This window comes from Psammomys obesus, unplaced genomic scaffold, assembly GCF_907164565.1.
Source record: "Psammomys obesus unplaced genomic scaffold, mPsaObe1.curated_primary_1811, whole genome shotgun sequence".
Taxonomy (NCBI): Eukaryota; Metazoa; Chordata; class Mammalia; order Rodentia; family Muridae; genus Psammomys; species Psammomys obesus.
In genome coordinates, this window is record NW_026590905.1 from 569958 (window position 1) to 589083 (window position 19126).

Genomic DNA, 19126 nt, shown 5'->3' on the forward strand with positions numbered 1-19126 from the left:
CCCTGCGGCTGAGAGCCTTTCCCATGGAGCACAAGGCAAAGCCATGGTTGAGGAGCCCATCCGGCAGTCACAAGAGAACGGGCCCAAGTATTTCACAAGGTCGCTGTTGATTACCAGGCCTCAGTCCTTACAGTTCTTGGCCAAAAGGAGCAAAGAGTGGGATTCTGGTGTGTGAGAGGGGACAGAGGCAGATGGGCTGCAGACTTGTAAAGCCTGTCAGCCAATACTGGTATGGACTGCCCACCCCTTGCTCTACACCTTTTATTTGTCCAGCAACAGTGGGACCAGAACAATTACATGTTCAGCAGTGGGGGTGGGGTGCAGCCACTACTATTTCCCTTTATTCCCCTTCTCCACCTCAGTTTTCTGAGCACTTCTAGAACTAGAGACAAGAGAATTGCCTGGGCTGGAGGCACAGCAAAGGACCCCAGTTGGGCCTTTCTGAACCCCGCCCCTCCAGTAATTTTCCCCAGAAGTTAAGTCTCCACTAAAGAACTGAACAAAACCAGTCAGTCATTGTACTTTTATTCACATCATGTATTTTGGCATTTTTCCAGAGGACCGAAGACAGATTGGGAGGCTGACGCAGAAGGGCAAAGAGTGTGTGTGGGGTGTCCCTAATTTCCCTCATATCCTTCTTTGCCCCACCACAAGGGAGCAAACACATAAGGGGAAGGGAGGCACAGTCGCTCCCTCCCCTGGAAAGATGCACAAAGCCACACCCACACAGACAGAGACCCCTCCCCACCCCAGGGGTTGGGCCATCACAGAGAAGCAGAGCACTGTGGATCCAAAGGGCAAGGGAAGGAAGCAGCGAGGTCCCATTGTGGACAGGCAGTTGGCCCCTTCCTGTCCCGTGCCTGCTCTATCCCCAAAGTCTACTGAGTAGCCCTCCTCTTTGCTTGGCCATTCTCCTATGGCCTCTAGCGCTTTCCTGCTGCTGGGGACAAAAAGAAAAAGGGTACAGAGCAGGGGGCTGAAGTCCATCCCTCAGCCAGTCCCTTATCCAGACGGCCTGTCCCCTGCCTGAGGTGGTAAGGGCTGAGGGCAGGCTCTTAGCTGGCCACTCTCTCGTAGAAGTAGATGTAGCCCAGGTCCTTGGGTGGCTTTTCTGAGGCACACACTTTCTGGTCATTGTAGATCACCCATCTGGGAAGTCAGGGAAGGGACAGAGAAGGATGAAAAAAGTGGGCAGTCTGCGTTGCATCATGCTCCTCTCTCAGGCACAGACCCTGAGGTGCTTCTGGGGAAGGACCTCAACTTTTACTCTATGCTTAGATCCCCAAATATACAGTCCAGCCAGCAGTCTGAAAGGAGCTTCAAAATCTTGTTAAGGGCTATTGCTCCTGTTTGATGTCTTCAGATGTTTATTTATTTAGAAGTAGAGTCCCAACAGCCCTGGCTGTCCTGAAACCTTATGTAGACCAGGCTGGCCAAAAACTCGGAGGTCTAGCTATTTCTGCCTCCCCAATGCTGGGATTAAATGTGTGTATGACTGCATCTAGCCACTTTGTATTTGTTCATTTGCTTTGGTTTTGGTTTTTCAAGTCAAGGTTTCTCTGTGTAGTCCTGGCTATCCTGGAACTCTCTCTGTAGTCCAGGCTGGTCTCGAACTCAGACACCCACCTGCCTCTGCCACTGAGTGCTAGGATTAAGGGCGTGCACCATCATGCCCAGCCAGATTGTATTTTCAAACATTACAACTATTTATTTTGCACTAATAAGCACCTAAACCATGGTATATACAGAAGTCAGAGGGAAGTTTTCTGCTTCTGGGAATCTAACCCAGGCTGATAGCAAGTGCCTTTACTCAATGGGATCTTGTCAGCTTAGATTGTATTTTTACAATCATCTTCCACCTATTCCTGTGGGTGAGCCAAAGAGACTGTTTTCTGTCTTTCCTTAAAAAAAAAAAAAAAAAAGAAAAGGATTTATTTTTAAAATGTGCTTGTGTTCAGAGTGTGTGCACATGAATACAGGTGCTCATGGAGGCCAGAAGGTGTCATCCCCTGGAAGTAGTTATGGATGGTTGTTAGCCTCCATCTGGATGCTGGGAACTGACCCCAGGTCTTCTGTAAGAGGGACAAGTGCTCTTAGCCAATAACATCACTATAGCACGCCCCAACCTTTTTGGAGACTGGGTCTCATGTAGCACAGGTTTGCTTTAAACTCATTCACCAGGCAGCCAAAGATGAGCTTCACCTACTGGTTCCCCACCTCACCTCCAATGCTTGCACCGCAGCCATAAGCCACCACACACGGCTACTGACCAGCATTTTCACTGAGTAATTACAGTCCCTGCCACAACTAGTTAACTTTACTGTACCACAGGCAATCCATAAACAAGCAGATGACTACGTGCCAGTAAAACTTAGTTTACAAAAGCTGACAGCCAGATTCAGTCCTGGGATGTGGTTTGCCTATCCCTGTGGGGAGGCTTTTTGTTTTTTGAGACAGGGTTTCTCTGTGTAGACTTGGCTATTCTGGACTCATTTGTAGACCAGGTTGGCCTCCAACACACAAGAGATCCACCTGCCTCTGCCTCCCAGAGTGCCGGGATTACAGGCGTGTGACAGTGTGCCTGGCTTGGGGAGGGGAGGTATTTTCTTTCCCTGCCTTCTCCCTCAAATATTCTAGGGGCTTCCAGGGTGCCCTTCCTCGATCCCACCCATACCTCTTCATTCACAGTGTCCACTGCTATCCCCTTACCTGCCTTCCTTCTTGATGTGGCAGACATAGTGACCACACATAGTAGAAGTGCCCATGTGACTAATGAAGGCAAACAGCTGATACTCTGGGGAGGAAGAGAAAGATAAAGCAGAGGAGAAACAGAAGGGATGGTACTTAACAGCTCAAACTCAGAACAAGAATTTCAGGGAACATGGGCAAAGGGCATTTTAGCACCTGGAATTCCACCCTCATAGGCCCATCAGAGACAGAGCTTCTGACTCCTCAGACTGAGGAGAGCACAGCGCTAGGAGGAGGGGCTAATACAGCAGACGGCCTCAGGCTTGCCCTGATTCTTGGGGACACTCACTTCCAGGACCATCCCGGACTTTAGGTCCCACTGGCACAGACTCAGAGATGGAGTCAGCAGCTGAGCGTCCCTCTGAGATGTCCATAGCAGCTTCTGCATCTAGGTCGTCAATGTGACTAAAGATCCAGTCTACAGCCCGCTCTAAGCTATTGTTCTTGGAGAGAAGGGAAGTGTTACGTTTCCTAACGAGTCAGGCAGGCACACCACACTGGACGTCACAGTCACAGTCAAGGGGCGAACAGCTTCAGCCAACTACATTGGCTTTTGGTACTACTAACCAAAGGTGTCACTGAAACCTCAACCCCACCTCCACTTTCCCTCATGGATTCCAAGTCCTTAGCTGAGGCAGCCCATACCGTGGCCCGCAGAGCTTTCAGGGCCTGGTCCCGCGAGAAGCCCATGGAAACAATGGTGGTCACACAGTCCTCTGGTGGGGGATCGGCTGCTGCACTTGTAGAGCCAGGACCACTGGAGCCAGGCAGGATGAGGGGATTTGCAAAATCTGTGGATGGGGGAGGGATGAGTGTTTTGGGGATGGATGGGGGCCCTGCCCCATCCTGCTACCCATCTCTGCCTACCTGGATCATCCATGTGTGACATGACCCAGTTCATGGCTGCCTCAGCCCCACTGTTCCCTGTGTAGTAGACAGCTTTCCGGCAGGCATCCATAGGGAAGCCCATTTCCACCAACTGTATGATGACGGATTCATCCAACATGGGTGCTGTGGTAGAATGGTAGGTACTCTTGACTTACTGCTACTGTTTCTACTTGTTGCTTTAGCCTCCCACATGGCAAGCCTCTAGTTTTCCCAATTACCTATCACATGCTTTTCTCTTCTACAGACAGGCATTTTGTACCAGAACTAAAAATAACCACAAGCAAAATGTGGACCCAGTATCCCAGAGGTGATGGTTTTCTGACATTTCCAGAGCATGGTATCCTCCCCCTCTCTAACCCACACGGAGGAACTAACAAAGATTCAGAGGCAATTAGCCAGTGCTACTGACATCCATACTAAGAATGCAGCTAGGAGTATCCCAGCCGCTCATCACATCCAACAAGGGTACAGAGGAGATTTGAAAGGGAGGACAGGAGAACATAAAGGGGGAGGGGGATACAGAGAAGCCCTCCCCCATCAGCAAGGGAGAGAGACAGGCAGGAAGAAGAGTCACTAACATGTCGGAGAGGAGAAGTGAGGGGAGCAGAAGGAGTCTTCGTCTTCGTTGCCATAGAAACCAAGGCTACCTTTGGGCTCATCCGGAGTGACCAGGGGTGGGGCAATGTCAGGCAGCTCCTCCTCTCCCGGCTGCAGCCCTGTGCCCCTCAACTGGGAGATGTCGAGCTCCTCTGGCATCTCAATGGACACATCTGCATGGGAGGAGGAAAAGGGTCTCTTGCTCACCTGCAAAAGCACAGGGCACCTTCAAGCACCTGCCCCACCTTTTTCAACTGCTCTTAGGACAGATGTGGAAGTACAGGAGACAGGGACCTATATTCTAGCCTGAAATCTAGCACCATCAGCTTGAACCAGGCAACAGGCCTCTGACGTCAGACAGAGTGTCTTATACTTTGGAAGGTCTGTTTCCTTCTCCAGAAAAATCAAGATAAATCAGTAGTGTCAAGCTAGAGCTGGGATATAAGACCTGCTTCAAGATCATCACAACAAAAACAGTCATCAATTAGGAAAATTGTAACAATACAATCAGTTGTAAATCATGACTATCAAAATAGTTTTAGCAAAGCATCGTGGCACATGCCTTTAACCCCAGTACTTGAGAGGCAGCAGCAGGCAGATCTCAGTCAATGTGAGGTCAACCTGATTTACAGAGCAAGTTCCAGGCCAGCCAGGGCTACACAGTGAGACCCTGTCTCAAAAACAACAAAAATCCCCAAAAAGTTTTAATTTCAGTGTCTTTTCCAACTAGATACATTTTGAAACATACACAAAAAATGCTTCCCCTTTCAGAGAAAAATCTGAGGAATGGGTTGATATATGTTCAGACCATCATTTTCTAGGACTTTCTCATCACCCCCCTCATCCCAACCAGCATACCCAGTTTCTTGGGCACCCAGTCTAAGCCAAAGGTGAACTTCTTGATCTGGATGACCAGGTAGTCAGGGAAGGAGGCAAACCGTGTGGTCCTGGAGAGAGAAAATGTGCTGGTACCCAGGACTCTCCTCTCTCTAGACAGCGCTTGGTCTCTTAGATAAAGTCCAGTATTCCCTCTCTTCTTGCCTGGGTAGGGATCAGGGGCCTACATAGGGAGCTGCAAAAGCCAGGAAGAGGACTATTTGATTGGCAGGAGTAACAATGGGGACTTGGTCCCTAAAACTGAACTGAACTCTGGTCCCTAAAACCTTTCAGGTTTCAAGGCCATGCCAGTGGCCAAAAGCAAGCTCTTTGCTAGAAGCCAGGTTGTATCTTCTGCTGACACTAAGTGCCTATGCTCTGGCACAGCACAGAAGCCACACTTAAGAGTCTGCACTACAGGGCAAGAGCAAGTATCAGGAAGAACAAGGTAAGAGATGAAGCCATCATCCATGTCTAGCCCTGCTAGAGCATCTTGGTACTCTTAGGGACAAAACCCCAGGCCCAGAGGATTTACTCTTGAGATTTCCACCAAAAGGATGAGCAAACAGTCAAGAGGCAGGTATGTCTTTAGTAATTCCCTCACCAACACCTGCAGCACAAAGCCAGGCCAAAGGACATACTTGACAGCTACTGATTTCGCCTGCAGGGCTGTGCTCCAGAAGTCATCCACCTGCTCAGGGGCCCCATAGGCTTCCAGGCAGGAGCTGAAGGGCACCTGGGCCCGAACCAGTTCTGGCAGTGGTACTTTCTCCTCTTCGGCTTGCCGCTTCTTCTCCTCATACTCTAGAAGCTCCTCTGGTAAAGAAATCGGGTGGTGCATTCTTAAGAGGATGCCCCTTATTCTCTCTCAACTCTGTCTGCTGGCCTTGTGCCCTAGGTTATTCCTGTTTCCCTATCCCACCAAACCCCCCTGGACATACCCATCCCATGTACTTTGGCTCTCATCTCAACGGTGCTCACAAGCTGCAGGAGAGATTAACCCCATCCCCACTGGGGCCCCGCTTCGGCCCTCGGCCTCCATCCATACCGAGGCCTTGCTGAGCTATCCAGCTACCTTTGTTAAGGGCTGCGTCCATGGGCACAGGCAACTGCATGATGTAGTCCACTCGCTGAGTGTACTTAACCTTCTCTGTGGCCAGGCATTTGATCTTTTCCTCCACCAAGAAGCGGAACACTTCATTTGGATTTTCAGAACTCCGGCAATTCCTCTATGGGAAAGAGACAGGATAGGAAGGTCTGGGCAGCCAAGAAAACAAACTGAGGCTCAAAAAAATTTATTAGGGTGCCAGGAGGGAATGGCAGTGGACTGGAAGATGCTACTCAGAAGCACAGGGATGCAAGACAGAGTAGAAGCCTTCCCTAGGTAAGTACCTTCCAACCCCACTTCTGGTCCCCACAGTACTCTACCTGTATTTTCCTTTGTAAGTAGCAAGTATTCCCCTGCTGGGGTTCATAACTTAGGACTGGCGCATGCTGGGCAAGTGCTCTACCTCTGTGCCCCACCTCCCAGCCCCTCACTGTTGCTGTTCTAGCTTTAATTGGGCTTACCACAGGTAGGAATCACAGGTAAGGACCATCCCTTGTCTTGACTATCTTCCTCAGGTGCAACTACTAGGTACAGGGTAGGCTAAGTGCAAGCAGACTGCTAAACCACAGGGACTGGGTTGGGGAGAGGAAGCAAGTGCATGCAAAACGAAGGCAAACAGGTACGTCAATAGCAGCCTTTCTGCCATCTTCCTAGCCTTACCTCCACCATGTTGATAAGGTGAAGGAAGAATTCCTGGGCATCCTGCTGCCGATTGGTGGAGAACTCGGGGTGGCCCTTGCCAATGAGAGCCTTGAACATTCGAGGGGCAATGCCATCTTGAACTTCCTAAGCACAGCCAGAGCAGAGACTCAGCAGGCACCAAGTGACCTAATTTAGACACCTCCCAGCTGTTAGTTTCTCTATATAATTCTAGAGCCTGAGAAGGATAAAGTCCTAAACTCACCTTTTGTTCTGGTACCTGCTCCCCATCACCTGACTCCAGTGTTGGCTTGGAATATTCTCCAGAGAGAAGGCCATGGCCCAGCTTGGCCCTGTAATAATATCCAAGAAAACCATTTAGCTAGTCAACTAATGATACTGGAAGCTGTAGGCATCTTTTTCTTTTCCCTTCAATCTTGCTGGTGACCCAACTCAGACAACTCTTAAAAATGTGTGTGTGGCTGTGTAGTGATGGGAACACCTGAGGTGCTTAAGAGCTCAGTTCAAGAGGCAGTCCACAGCTTCTAACTGCCCAGGGGCTCTCCTCATGCCACCCCAGGTGGTCACAGGACAGAGAGGAAGAAAGCTGTGAGGCTCTCAACAGCCTTTGTCAGTACATACACCTGGGTGCTGAAGTCTTGGGTAGGGTCTGTTGGGGCATTCTGGAAGATCTTCTCCAATTTGTCCACATACCTAAGAGGCAAAATAAAAGAAGCAAGGAAAAGGAAGGGACAAATCATCTACTAATCCCATGCTCTCCCTGGAGTTATAGTCCACTTCTCTACAGGAACCATCCACCCTCCCTTCTCAACTAAGGGCAGCATGCAATGTGCTCAAGGCATTCTTCCTGGGCTCTTTCCCAGGCAGGACTGAGGAACAAGAAGGCAGCCCAGAGCCAGAATAAATAGCACTCATACTCTCTCGTTCTTTCCTGCTCTATTACTGGGGAGTGTGTCAAGGGCAGCTTTATAGCACGCTCCCTTCACAGCACACATGCCACGGTAGAACAGAGCTACTCCAAGAATGACACCGGGCACACAGGTACCAAGGACAGCCCAGGACAGTGTGCAAAGAAGCCGGCAGCCAGGAGAGGAGCAAAGATGTTAAAAGGTACTTGGTTTCAGTCAACTAAAAATTCTCTCAGGTCCTGCATCTTCTCCCCTCCACCTCATCTGTTTGCACAGCCCTCAAGCAACTCAAAATGTGAAAAACTAAACCCTATGTAGGTTTCGCTGCACAGGTACACGGCCATAGGTTGGTAGAAAAGAGAAGGGATCACTCACTTCCTCTGAAAGTCAGGGATGCTGAAGAGCACCTGGACCACGGAGTTGAGGTAGCAGCTGTTCCCCAGGTTCCGGATGCCCGTGTAACCAGGCCCAAACAGAGGCTTGAGTGGCACACCTGACTCCTGGATCAGCTCCCACTCACCAATCCGCTGGTTCATGTCTATCTCCAGCTCAGTCATCGTCTTGTCCGTCTACAGGAAAGGGGAACTTTAGACTGGGCAAGAAACACAAGTTTCTGAAGTTCCCCAGAGTCTATAGCAAGACCCAGATATAGCCCAGGATTTATGGAATTAGGGGCCTGGGCATATTTAGTATCATGTAGTCTTTAAGCTCTGGACTAGAAATCATCCCAGACCCATTAATCATCAGGCCTCTGATTGAATGAGGGAGTAATATAACCAAGATTTCTTTTACTCATAATGGTTTTTCACATTCTGAAGTCATTCTACTCACCTTTAGATCATCGCTCAAAGAATACTGCTCAGCATCCCAGATCCCCTAGCCAGGCAAGGGCCTCTGCCATAAACCACGGTGGTGTCAAACTATCACATGACTAACACCTACCATGCTCCTAGACTATGTCTATGGAAGCAAGGAACACAGCTATTTTTTTTCTCTCTCTCTCTGTGTAGCTTTGGTTGTCCTGGAACTCACAGAGAGATCCTCTTGCCTCTGCCAAGTGCTGGGATTAAAGGTGTGCATCACCACTGCCCAGATGACCGTATCTCCTTTATTCACATAGTGACCAGCATGTACCAAGTATTTGGTAGTATTCACCAAATGACCAAATGACTGTACATTCTCTTCAAGAGAAACTCATGTATCCTGGGGATTGGGTTACCTCAGCTTCAGGCACAGAAGGGCCACAGAGGCAGGAAGGAGCCTCTGAAGCTAATGAGGGAGGGGAGGTCCTCACCTTCTGCATCTTCAGCATGTCGATGCCAAAGTGAGACAAGTGCTCGGCCAGGCTAGGGTCCAGAACCATGTCATCCTCATCATACGAATACACATCTAGAGCAAAAGGCAGACACGATGTGGCAGGAGACACAGTTTGACACTGGCCTAGCCTCCAATTCTACCTTTTGCCCAGAGGACATAGAGACAGTCAGAAAGGACCACCCTCTCAGCCCACCTGAATCAGTGAGGCACAAGCCCCTCTGGGATTGTCAAAGGAAACAGGGTCAAGCAGGATGGGGGTGGAATTGTGATTTTCTTTTTTAACGCATGTATGCATTCATGTATGCGCAGGGTTTTTCTTTTCTTGTTTCTGGTGATAGGTATCACATAACCCAGGCTGGCCTCAAATTCATTATGTAGTTGAGGATAACTTTTGACTCTTGGCCCCTCTGCTTCCACCTCCTAAGCTTTCAGATAACAGACGTACACTAGTACCTAGTTTTAATTTGGATTCTGATTCTACCCCTGCACCATGAGCTACCACAGTAACATAGGATTGGAGAGACAGTTACAACAGGTAACGATGGCTGTCTCTAAGAAAGGAACTAGGATCTGTGAAAGGTGGTGGTGAAAACTGAAGTCTTTCATGTTTATAGCAGGGGAATGCCTTTGTGTATTATTCGTGTCATGAAATGAGTAAGTGGAACACACTAAGTGGGGAGGGGCAGGCGAGTACCAGCTCCATCGGGTGTGATGGTGCCCAGCTTAACAGCTAAGGGGTAGCCAGTCTCCCTGTAGTGCTCCACAGCATGGTTGTTGCCCCCACTGCCATCAAAGTAGCGTCGGCCACAGAGGATGGAGCCATCTGTCAGGTTGAGCCACAGGTTCTCTCTCATGTCACACTTGGAGCACTTCCAGCCACTAGCCCAGGGAGAAGAAAAGTAGCTGAATTGTGGGTTGGGGGTCTCTGGCAGTGGCAGCGAGAGGGGGCTATGCAGGCCCTTGCCAGTCCAGGAACCCATTCTTCTCTCTGTGGCTGTCCCCTGCACTGCTCATGGTCCCCCACATCTTCTTCCTGGTATCACTCCCTACCCTCTCTCTCACCAGCTCCCAGACAAGGATGGTCTCTCTACCCCTGCCTAAGGGTTTGTGCCCAGAATGGGAGGAGCCAGGCCTCACCAGGGAGGGATCCGAGCAGGGTTGTCCAATTGCTTGAGGTTGAAGGCATGCTTGGACACCTGACGGACTTCCCCATCCCAGGCCTGCACCTCCTGCTTGCGGGAGGCTGAATCAGCCGAGAGCAGGGCTTCCACTGCACTGGTCACCTAGAAGATGCAGACAGTCAGCCAAGACACGACCCCTGCCGCATGTACCCTTTCCGCCCTTGTTAGTGCTACTCAGGCAGGATCAGAGCAGCCCCTTCTGTCCTGGAATCTTTGGGTAGGGTGGCAAGATAGTCATACCCGATCTCTGACAATGTCGGGAAGGCCCCCCAACCCATCCCGGGCGATCTCCAGGTAATCTGGCAAGATGACAATCTTCACGTCCTCATCATACTCAAACTTCTCCTCAGTGAGGTCAAACCCACCTTCAACACCTACGGACAGGGAATAAGGAAGAAGCAGGGCAACTACCATTTGTCATCGTCTCTCCTGCAGTTTGTCCCCTCCAGAGCTCTAAGGCCACTAATCAGGCTCAGAGTTCTTCTAGCAGATAGCTCACCAATTGCCAGCCGGGTGGGCTTCTTACGAGGTGGGTCTCCAGTGCCTGCACTGGTATCCTCTTCTTTCTGTAATGAAAAGAGACTCAGAGGGTTGGGCACGATGGTGCATGATGTTGGCCTAGCATTTGGGAGACTGAGGCAGGACCTCTATCAGCTCCTGGCTAGCCAAGGCTACACAACGAGACCCTGTCTAAAAAGACAACAACAAAAACAAAAAAAGTGGGGGGTCGGGGGGAAGAGAGAAGGTTAGGACCAGCAGTAAGCCCCAGGGACAGAACAATTGGGGAAGATGGAAGGACAAGAATGGTTAATGGCACAATGGAATGAGGCTAAGACAAAACAAAAAAACAAAAAACAGTGGCAAGTTGCAGTGAAACAATTGAGAGCTGGTGGGGGTCACCACAACATGAGAAACTGCATTAAAGGGTCACAGCGTTAGGAAGGTTGAAAACCACTGCTACAGGGTATTTTCTTCATGATTAAAGTGGGAGGTTCAGCCCACTGTCACGATAAATCTAGGCTGGTAGTCCTAGGTTCTATAAGGAAGCAGATTGAGCCATTCAGTAAGCAGCACTCCTCCATGGCCTCTGCAGCAGCTCTCCCGCCAGGTTCCTGCCCTGCTTGAGTTTCTGTCCTGACTTCCTTCAATGATACATTATGATGTAGAAGTGTAAGCCAACTAAAGTATAAGCCTTTTCTCCCCAACTTGCTTTCGGTCATGGTTTTTCACCATATCAATAACCCTAACTAAGAAGGAAAAAGACATTCAAAATAGGCACCTTGTGGAATGTGTCCAGATGTCTACAGCCTGCACCCTAGCCCCTGTGCCTACCGGTCGACGGGTCCTCCGGAGGTGCAGGTAGACACGCTGGCCTGTCTTGTTGAAATGTCTCTCCACATACTGTTTCCCAAAGCCCAGAAATGTGTTCATGCAGATGTAGAGGCCACCCTCTGACTCCTGCAGGGCACAACACAAGCAGGAAAACACAAGAAGGATAAGTCTTGCACATGCGGTGAAACCAAGGACTGAGAGTCAGAAACTGCTGATGTCCTAACACTGTGTGGCTCTTAGCAACTTATCTAATCCTTCTGGGACATATGTGGCTGAAGGTCTCCCCTATCCCCGTATGAATCTGAAAATAGCCAACAAGCTCATGAGGCAGCTGGGCAATCGCCCTCAGCCACCAATCCCCTTCTCATTCATTCTTTGAGTGGGCTTAAATGCCCACCAACCAACCACAGAGTGCGCCTTCACCTCTTTTACCCAGCTCAGGAAATCCAGAAAGTAAACGGGGCTTGCAGTGTCAGGGATTACATTCAGAAGAAAAAGAGGTCCTTCCTGGGGGGTGGGGGCGGGGGTCTACATTTTCAGACAGATCCCCAATCAGACAAGCCCTACCTGATCTGTCATTCAGAAAACCTACTAGATCAGAGGGGCAGAGACTGTAGCACGGAGCAGCACACCTAACCTGAGCTTGAAACAGTCAGACCTGTCCTTTGCCACACTCTCTACGAGAGGAAAACCCTGGCTTTCGGGGACAAATACCTTGTTGGGGACTCACTGCTAAACCTGAACATACTTTAGTAAGGTCATGAAGCCCATCATTTTACAGCCACCACCTACCCCCTACCCCATCCCTCTCCTCTGTAAGATCCCCACTTAAGTCCTACCAACCTGTGACCTCAAAGCTAACCTTTTTATTTACTTTTACTTATTTCTGAAGCAGGATCTCATGTAACCTGGGTTGGCCTGGAATTCACTGTGTAGCCCAGGATGACCCAAACTTCTGTTCTGCCTCAACCTCCCAGGGCTGGCTGGGGTCACAGGTATGTTGCCACCACAACATCTGAGATATCCCTTTATGAACAATCTGGCAACACCTGCTGAGATAGCTAGGCTACACAACACTCAATAAGAACAGGGAAGATAGGTGCCCACACCGAATCACAGCCAAGGAGGGAAAGACAGGCTCCCCCAAAGCTAAGGCAGTCTCTCAGTGCTTTTTAAAATGTGGGTGCCCTTGTAAGAGTGATAGAGAAGGTGGGAGGGGAAACTGGAGAATAAAGAGTCTTGTCTTAGATCCAAGACTTTGACAACAGGCATCCTCTTCTTAGAGGCCTTGAAATTTTCTCCACTGTGATAGCAAAATTAGGACACTATCTAAGGCAGTAGTAAACCAGGAAATTGCACTAAACCCTGGAAGAGTGAAGAAGGCAATGTTCATGAATAAATCATTTCTCGCCACAAACCTCAACTACACTCTCTTCCATAAAAAGCATCAGAGGATGATCTGATGTTACTACATCAAGTAGGAGATCTCTTACCTTGGAATGAAAAAGGGAAGGTGTTGGAAAATACGCACGCACACATACAAAACCCCAAACAAACAATAACACTCTTTTGGGGTCATATAAAGTACTAAGGAGACACAAGAAGAACTTTTAAGTTGCTTTAAGCGTAAAGGCAGACCCACTAACATCTACCTTTCCCTCCTGGGAGGAAGGTAGGTACTCTCAAGCAACTCTCCAGATGAAAAGAAAGGGTGCTGGCTTCAGCACGGATAGAAAACCCTGGCGCTCTGGCCAGCAGTCCTTCTTTGCTTCTACCAAGGCCAACTTGAGAGAGGTCAGGGCATTATCTAGGGCTTTAATCAAAGCCCAGCAAACCAAGCAAACCACAAATCACAGTACTGGTCCTGAAGTGGGCATCACATCATGCTGCTCTACTCAGCACTGGGGACGCATTAATGAAGCCTTTCTAGTCTGACTTGCAGTTTTCAGGCCATGAGCTGGTCTGGCTGAACGCTCTGGGCAGGGCCCAACAGCCGCTTGACGGGAGGGGTAGTGAGGGGGGCGGATCCCAACCAAACTGCAGCCCTTTCAGTTAGGGCCTGGAGGCTTGCCTCCAGCTCAGGATGACATAGGAAGGCTGACTGCAGGAAGGGAGGTACAAGGTGGGGCCTGCAAAACGTGAAGCACGGTGTGGGTGGCGGCTTTGTCTAACTAGACAAGAGTGGGAGCAAGATGGAAGAGGGGCCTTAGCATCTTCCAAAGAAAGAAACCCTCTCTAGTAATACTTGAAAGAGGGTTGTCTCGGCAACCTGTGAAGGACGAAGGAAAAGGGAGGGGGGCGCGGCCGTAGTTCACTTCAAAGGAGAAACGACTAGAGCTTTCCACTGGGTGTTTTTCTTCCTTACCAAAAACCCACCCCCATCCCCAGTCCAAATTAACCACAAGTGGAGGCTATTTATTTAACTAAGGTTTTTCTCCAAACTGGGCTTCTTCTCAGCCCTCTCCCAGACTAGAAGCTGCAGTGCATACCTTCCCAACCTCAAACCCTGCCCAGAACAGTGGGGAGTCGCCCCAAGTCTTAGCACATGAAACTACAAAAACCGGAGAGCCCTGCGCAACGTGCAAGGCCACCTCCCAGGCTTTTTTCTAGGCGTCACCTGGGGAATGTAGTCTGCCAGTCGGGTTCCAACTCTAGCTTAGAATGGTAACGAGGCACACGGGCAACTACAATGCCCATAATGCTTCACGAGACCAGGACTAGGCAAGGCGATAGCTGTAGCTTCCGGGAGTGGTAGTCACACTACAGTTCGGGATAATGAAAAGCAAAAGCAGAGAGACGCGGGGAAAACTACAAGTCCCAGGGTGCATCGCAGGGAGGCGGTAGCCCAAGGCTTGCAGGCCTGGCCGAATGACCAGGGCGATGGAAGTCGTGGTCGGTGCAGGCGTGGGGGGGGGGGCTTACCGGCGTGTCGAAGGAGAAAGCGCACTCGTCCTTGTGGACCCGGTCTCCCGCCTTGGGGACACGAATCGTCGGTAACACTGACAGCAGCGCCTCCTCACTCAGCTCCGCCATGACACCGGCAGCACCACCTCCTCACACAGCAGCTCCTACTATCCCTATTCCCCGCCCCCTCCTACTCTCGCGTCCAATGAGTGCGACTCGCTAGGCGCATGCGCCAAAGGCAAGACGCGCGAGAACGGCAGTTGGGACTCGGCCTTCCCCCAGATTCTCCGCCCTCTGCCCCACTCTCGGCGAGCGCCAATCAGAAGCGCCGCTGGCACAACTGACGCTCGAAAGGACCAATCCCGCTTTTCCAGGGCAGGCGCGCCAGCGGAGGTGCCTGGAGGGTCGCGGTTGCCGGTGCTCTGAGTCAGGGGCTCTGGAATTAGAGCGCCTTCCGTGCAGAGCAGAAACTGTCGGTCGTTTAAACCCAGACTATCGCCCAAGCGGAGAGCAGACAGGCTCTTGCGTTCTTGCCATTTGGGAAGCAGTGTAGCCGGGGAGGCGGAGACACGTGGTAACGCCGTCCAGCCGATAAGAGCTGCTGCCTCGCCTTAGGCGGACCATCCTAACTTGGTCTCTAGCGAGTTCCGTGCATAGACTTTAATAATTCATTCTAGGAAAGCTGAGTAACGCTCCTCGGGACCTCAAGCCGACCGCTGACCTGCAGATGCCGAACAACAGTCCCCGGCTCTCCCGAGGGCAGGTCCTCAGCGCATTGGCCAGGCCCGCTGAGAGACGTCCTCCAGGCCAATGGCTTTCTGCTGTAAAGGGCGCGTTTCCCCCTGCTGGCCTATGAGAGGCTGCCTCGGCTCAGCCAATAGGATCAGGGCGAGGGGGCGTGGCGGGAAGTTTGAAACTCCTAGCTTGAGGAGTTGTTCCTCGAGCTGCTGTTCTCCCGGTGGCCGAGCTCGGTCCCCCGCCCCAGTAAGTGATGGGACTAAATTTAGCGGCTCAATCTGCATGCTCCATTAGAAGGTTCCGCTCATTATCCCCGCAGAGGGCTCTGGGCTAGCGACCCGGAAGTTCCTCGGCTGGAAACTGGGAAGCTAGGGTGGGTCTGGGGTCAAAGGTCCGACCCGGAGGCGGTAAGCTCTGAGACCGACGACCCTTCCTCCGCATCTGCACAGCCGGGCCCCGTCCCCTACCCCTGGTGGAGATGGGTTCTACTCAGAGCGTCTCAGGCACTCCAGCCAGGCCTCTGCCACACAACAAGCATCTGGCCCGAGTCGCCGACCCTCGTTCACCTAGTGCTGGCATCCAGCGCACCCCTATTCAGGTATGCTGGCCTAGGGTGGGAATGCGGGAAGCTGTCTGGAGTCTTGGGCCTCCGCCCGGCTTGTTTCTGTGTGAGTCCTCATCCTCCCACTCCGACTTTACTTTCTTTTATTAATTATTTTTTGATATAATTATTTTTGATTCATTATTTTCTAATATAATCTCATCATTCTGCCTTCTCTTCCCTCCCTCCATGCCATTCCTTGCTGTCTTTCAAATTCATGGTCTCTTTCTTTCTTGACTGACTTTCTGCTTTTTGTTTGTTACTTTTTTTTTTTTTTTTTTTTTTTTTGAGACAGGGTTTTTCTGTGTAACAGAGCCCAGGCTGTCCTGGACTCACTTTGTAGACCTGGCTGGCCTCGAACTCACAGAGATCTTCCTGTCTCTGCCTCCCAATAAAAGGCATGTGCCACTACCCTGCCTGGCAACTTTCTGCGTTCTCAATCTGCACTGGGCAGGCTGCATTAGCAGTTCTGGCTGGGAATAATGGGAGGAAGATCAGGGACCAGACTTATATTCTAACCCAGGGTGTTGACAGGTGGAGAGCTCTCCACAGCCAAGCCCACCGGCAGAAGAGCTGAACAGTCGTAAGCAGGCACAAGACCCTGATCCTCGCTCTCCCACCCTTGGGATCGCACGGACACCCATGAAGATCAGTGGTGCTGGTAAGTGCTGGGCCAGGGAATGCTGATGAAACCGACACCTGTTCTAGGGTGGTAGCAAGACCGTTTTCGTTTTACTGGTTTTTGTTCGTTTTTTTGTTGTTGTTGTTGGGAGTTTGAACCACACATTTTGAACATGCCAGGGATTCCATCCTTCTGTTTTGAACCTTTCTCACTTACACTGTTTTTTTTTTTTTTACATGTATTTTATGTGTGCATGTGTGTGGCACATACAGAGCTGGCACAGTTCATGTGTGGAGGTCAGAGGACAACTTTAGGAAGTCAGTTCTCTCCTACCATGTAGTTTCTTGGGATCCAAGTCAGACCATATTAGGCTTGGCAACAAACTCCTTAATCCACTAATCTGGCGTTTTTTTGTTTGTTTGTTTGTTTGTTTTCCTATTTTCTTTTTAAGACAAGGTCTCATATTGTAGCCCAGGGTGAAACTTGAGGCAGTCCTACTTTAGAATTGTGAGTGCTGGAATTGCAGGCTTGTACTACCATGCCCAGCTTCCCTAGCCCAATTGGGATGAAACCCCGCCCTCCTGCTTGTGTCAACACTCTGCCGATGAACCACACCCCCAGCTTTCATCTCGCTTTTCTCCATTTTTTGTTTCATCCCATCTTGGTTTTACTCTTCCCATTCCCTGTCCCTCTAAGCATGAGTCTCGAAGAACCTTTGCTTTTTCCTCCCTCGTTTGTATCAGAAGGCCACAGCTTGTTTCCCTTCTTTCCTCTAGACCCTAAGAGCCCACTGGTGAAAGAGCTGAGTGAAGTATTTGAGACCGAAGCGTCTGAATCGGTTTCCTCCCCAGAGCTTGCTCTGCCACAGGAAACACCTTTATCTTCGGAACTGGACCTGCCTTTGGATACTCAGGTATCCCTTGATGACCAGTTGCTGCCTTGGAGCCACACTGAACTCCCCTCCAAACCAGAGTGTGCCAAGGAGGAAGCAAAACAACCCACAGAGGCCATAGTTGCCAGCCAGAACTCAGACAAGCCCTCCAGAGACCCTGAGACTCCCCAGTCTTCAGGTACAAAATTGAAGAGCAAGATGGAGGGAAGAGAAGCTAGAATCATGTCCTGGGATAATGGAGGAAGAATGAACTGGAAGCCCTCAACTTTGAGTCCTTACTTTAACGAAACCTTTCTTAACATAGGTTCTAAGCGCAGTAGACGGAAAGCAAACAAAAAGGTACTAGGAAGGTCCCCTCTCACCATCCTGCAGGATGACAACTCCCCTGGGACCTTGATGCTGCGACAGGTAAAGGAAAAGAGGGCGAACATTGTCACTAACAGTATCTTTATGGGCTGGGCTCAGTGGTTAAGAGCACTGGCTACTCTTCCAGGGGTTCTGAGTTCAATACCCAGCAACCACATAGTGGCTCACAACCATCTATAATGAGATCTGGTGCCCTCTCTGTCATGCATGCATACTTGCAGATAGAGCGCACACACACACACACACACACACAAATATATATATATATATAATAGATCTTTTTAAAAAAAGAGTATCTGTTATTAAAGTGGGAGGCCCTTTTCCCCAGCTCTGGCCTCTCTCTAACAACATCCCTCTGCCTCACACATACCACCTTTTGCAGGGTAAGCGGCCTCCTCTAAATGAGAATGTTAAGGACCTAAAGGAAGGAGTCATTCTTGGAACTGGAAGATTTCTGAAAACCGGAGGAGGAGCATGGGAGCAAAACCAGGACCATGACAAGGAAAACCAGCACTTTGCTATGATGAAGAACTAGGTCCATGTGGACTCACCCAGAGCCTGGTGCTATTCTGTGTCCTTCACCTCTTCTTCCCAAAGGGCACGGAGGAAAGTCCTGTGTTCTGATTCCTCCCAGATTACCAACTCTGGTACTTGGACTTCATTCTTTTATGTTTTGTGTGTTTTCTTGTATATTAAAGGAGAGGATTTTAAATGATGCTTTAAGAAGTTAGACAAGAGCTGCACTGGGTCTTCTGTGTGCAGAATGACAGCCTGGGGGCTGAGGCCTATAAAAATATCTCTACTGCCACTTCTGGGCCTCTTTCATAGCTAAAGTTTTGATGTTCCCCAAGGCTCTGTCCTTGGCCCTTCTCTCTTGTTCCCCTTTTGTTTGGGTTTAGCTATTATCTGTTTCTGGTAATTTTCAGGTCACTCTTGCCACATAAGCACTCAACATTAATTCCTCTAAAATAAAACCTAAGATCTTTCTCTGAAAGCTATTCCTCATTGCCTATTCTCTCTCCTTATGGATAGGGCAAGGTTGTCATTCACCTATCTGCTCACACCTAAATCTTGGCTTCGGCCATCATACTGAATTCTTCCTGTTCAGAATGACATATCTGTGAGGTTGTCACCAGATCCTGGTGATTCTAAGTTTTTAATGTCTTCTCCTCCTGTCTCGCCTGGTGTGCGCATGTCTGTGTGTGTTGTTGGAGACTGAACCCAGAGCTTTGCTCATGGCAGGCAAGTAAGTACTCCATCACTGAGCCTCCTATCACTGAGCTACACACTCAGGCCCAGTTCTGTTGCCCTTGCATTTCTTAACCACAAGCCTCATCCCTGGATGGGCCTCTAGGGCCAGTCTCTCTTTACAGTTCACCACCTCAAAC

At 50.0% G+C, this 19126-nt stretch overlaps 2 protein-coding genes across 4 annotated transcripts; one reads left to right on the forward strand and one right to left on the reverse strand.

Annotated features, from left to right (window-relative positions):
- Positions 1–509: 509 nt before the first annotated feature.
- On the reverse strand, positions 510–14715 carry Usp5 (ubiquitin specific peptidase 5). 2 transcript variants are annotated; one of them, XM_055609340.1, is made up of 20 exons: positions 14538–14715; positions 11616–11741; positions 10783–10849; positions 10524–10657; positions 10240–10385; positions 9797–9981; positions 9080–9174; positions 8161–8354; positions 7499–7570; positions 7122–7209; positions 6878–7003; positions 6185–6338; positions 5751–5925; positions 5092–5180; positions 4284–4406; positions 3616–3759; positions 3394–3539; positions 3038–3191; positions 2710–2794; positions 510–1149 (listed from the first exon to the last, which is right to left on the reverse strand). In XM_055609340.1, the coding sequence occupies exons 1-20, from the start codon at positions 14646–14648 to the stop codon at positions 1056–1058; spliced, it is 2508 nt and encodes an 835-aa protein (XP_055465315.1). In that variant the 5' UTR covers positions 14649–14715; the 3' UTR covers positions 510–1055. The 2 variants fall into 2 exon arrangements, with proteins under 2 accessions (XP_055465315.1, XP_055465314.1); XM_055609339.1 differs by having other exon boundaries at positions 4215–4406.
- A 144-nt stretch (positions 14716–14859) lies between these two features.
- Cdca3 (cell division cycle associated 3) lies at positions 14860–18732 on the forward strand. 2 transcript variants are annotated; one of them, XM_055609345.1, is made up of 6 exons: positions 14860–15503; positions 15707–15855; positions 16393–16519; positions 17257–17550; positions 17677–17780; positions 18121–18732. In XM_055609345.1, the coding sequence occupies exons 2-6, from the start codon at positions 15736–15738 to the stop codon at positions 18271–18273; spliced, it is 798 nt and encodes a 265-aa protein (XP_055465320.1). In that variant the 5' UTR covers positions 14860–15503; positions 15707–15735; the 3' UTR covers positions 18274–18732. The 2 variants fall into 2 exon arrangements, with proteins under 2 accessions (XP_055465320.1, XP_055465319.1); XM_055609344.1 differs by having other exon boundaries at positions 14860–15855.
- The last annotated feature ends 394 nt before the right edge of the window (positions 18733–19126 follow it).

Coding starts and splice junctions, on each gene's coding strand:
- Usp5 (XM_055609339.1), bottom strand. CDS start 14,648: ATGGCGGAGCTGAGTGAGGAGGCGCTGCTGTCAGTGTTACCGACGATT. Junction 10,658..10,782: donor GCCCACCCGGCTGGCAATTG/GTGAGCTATCTG, acceptor CCCTGTCCGTAG/GTGTTGAAGGTGGGTTTGAC. Junction 10,386..10,523: donor CCGACATTGTCAGAGATCGG/GTATGACTATCT, acceptor TGCATCTTCTAG/GTGACCAGTGCAGTGGAAGC.
- Cdca3 (XM_055609344.1), top strand. CDS start 15,736: ATGGGTTCTACTCAGAGCGTCTCAGGCACTCCAGCCAGGCCTCTGCCA. Junction 15,856..16,392: donor TCCAGCGCACCCCTATTCAG/GTATGCTGGCCT, acceptor GGGTGTTGACAG/GTGGAGAGCTCTCCACAGCC. Junction 17,551..17,676: donor TGAGACTCCCCAGTCTTCAG/GTACAAAATTGA, acceptor TTCTTAACATAG/GTTCTAAGCGCAGTAGACGG.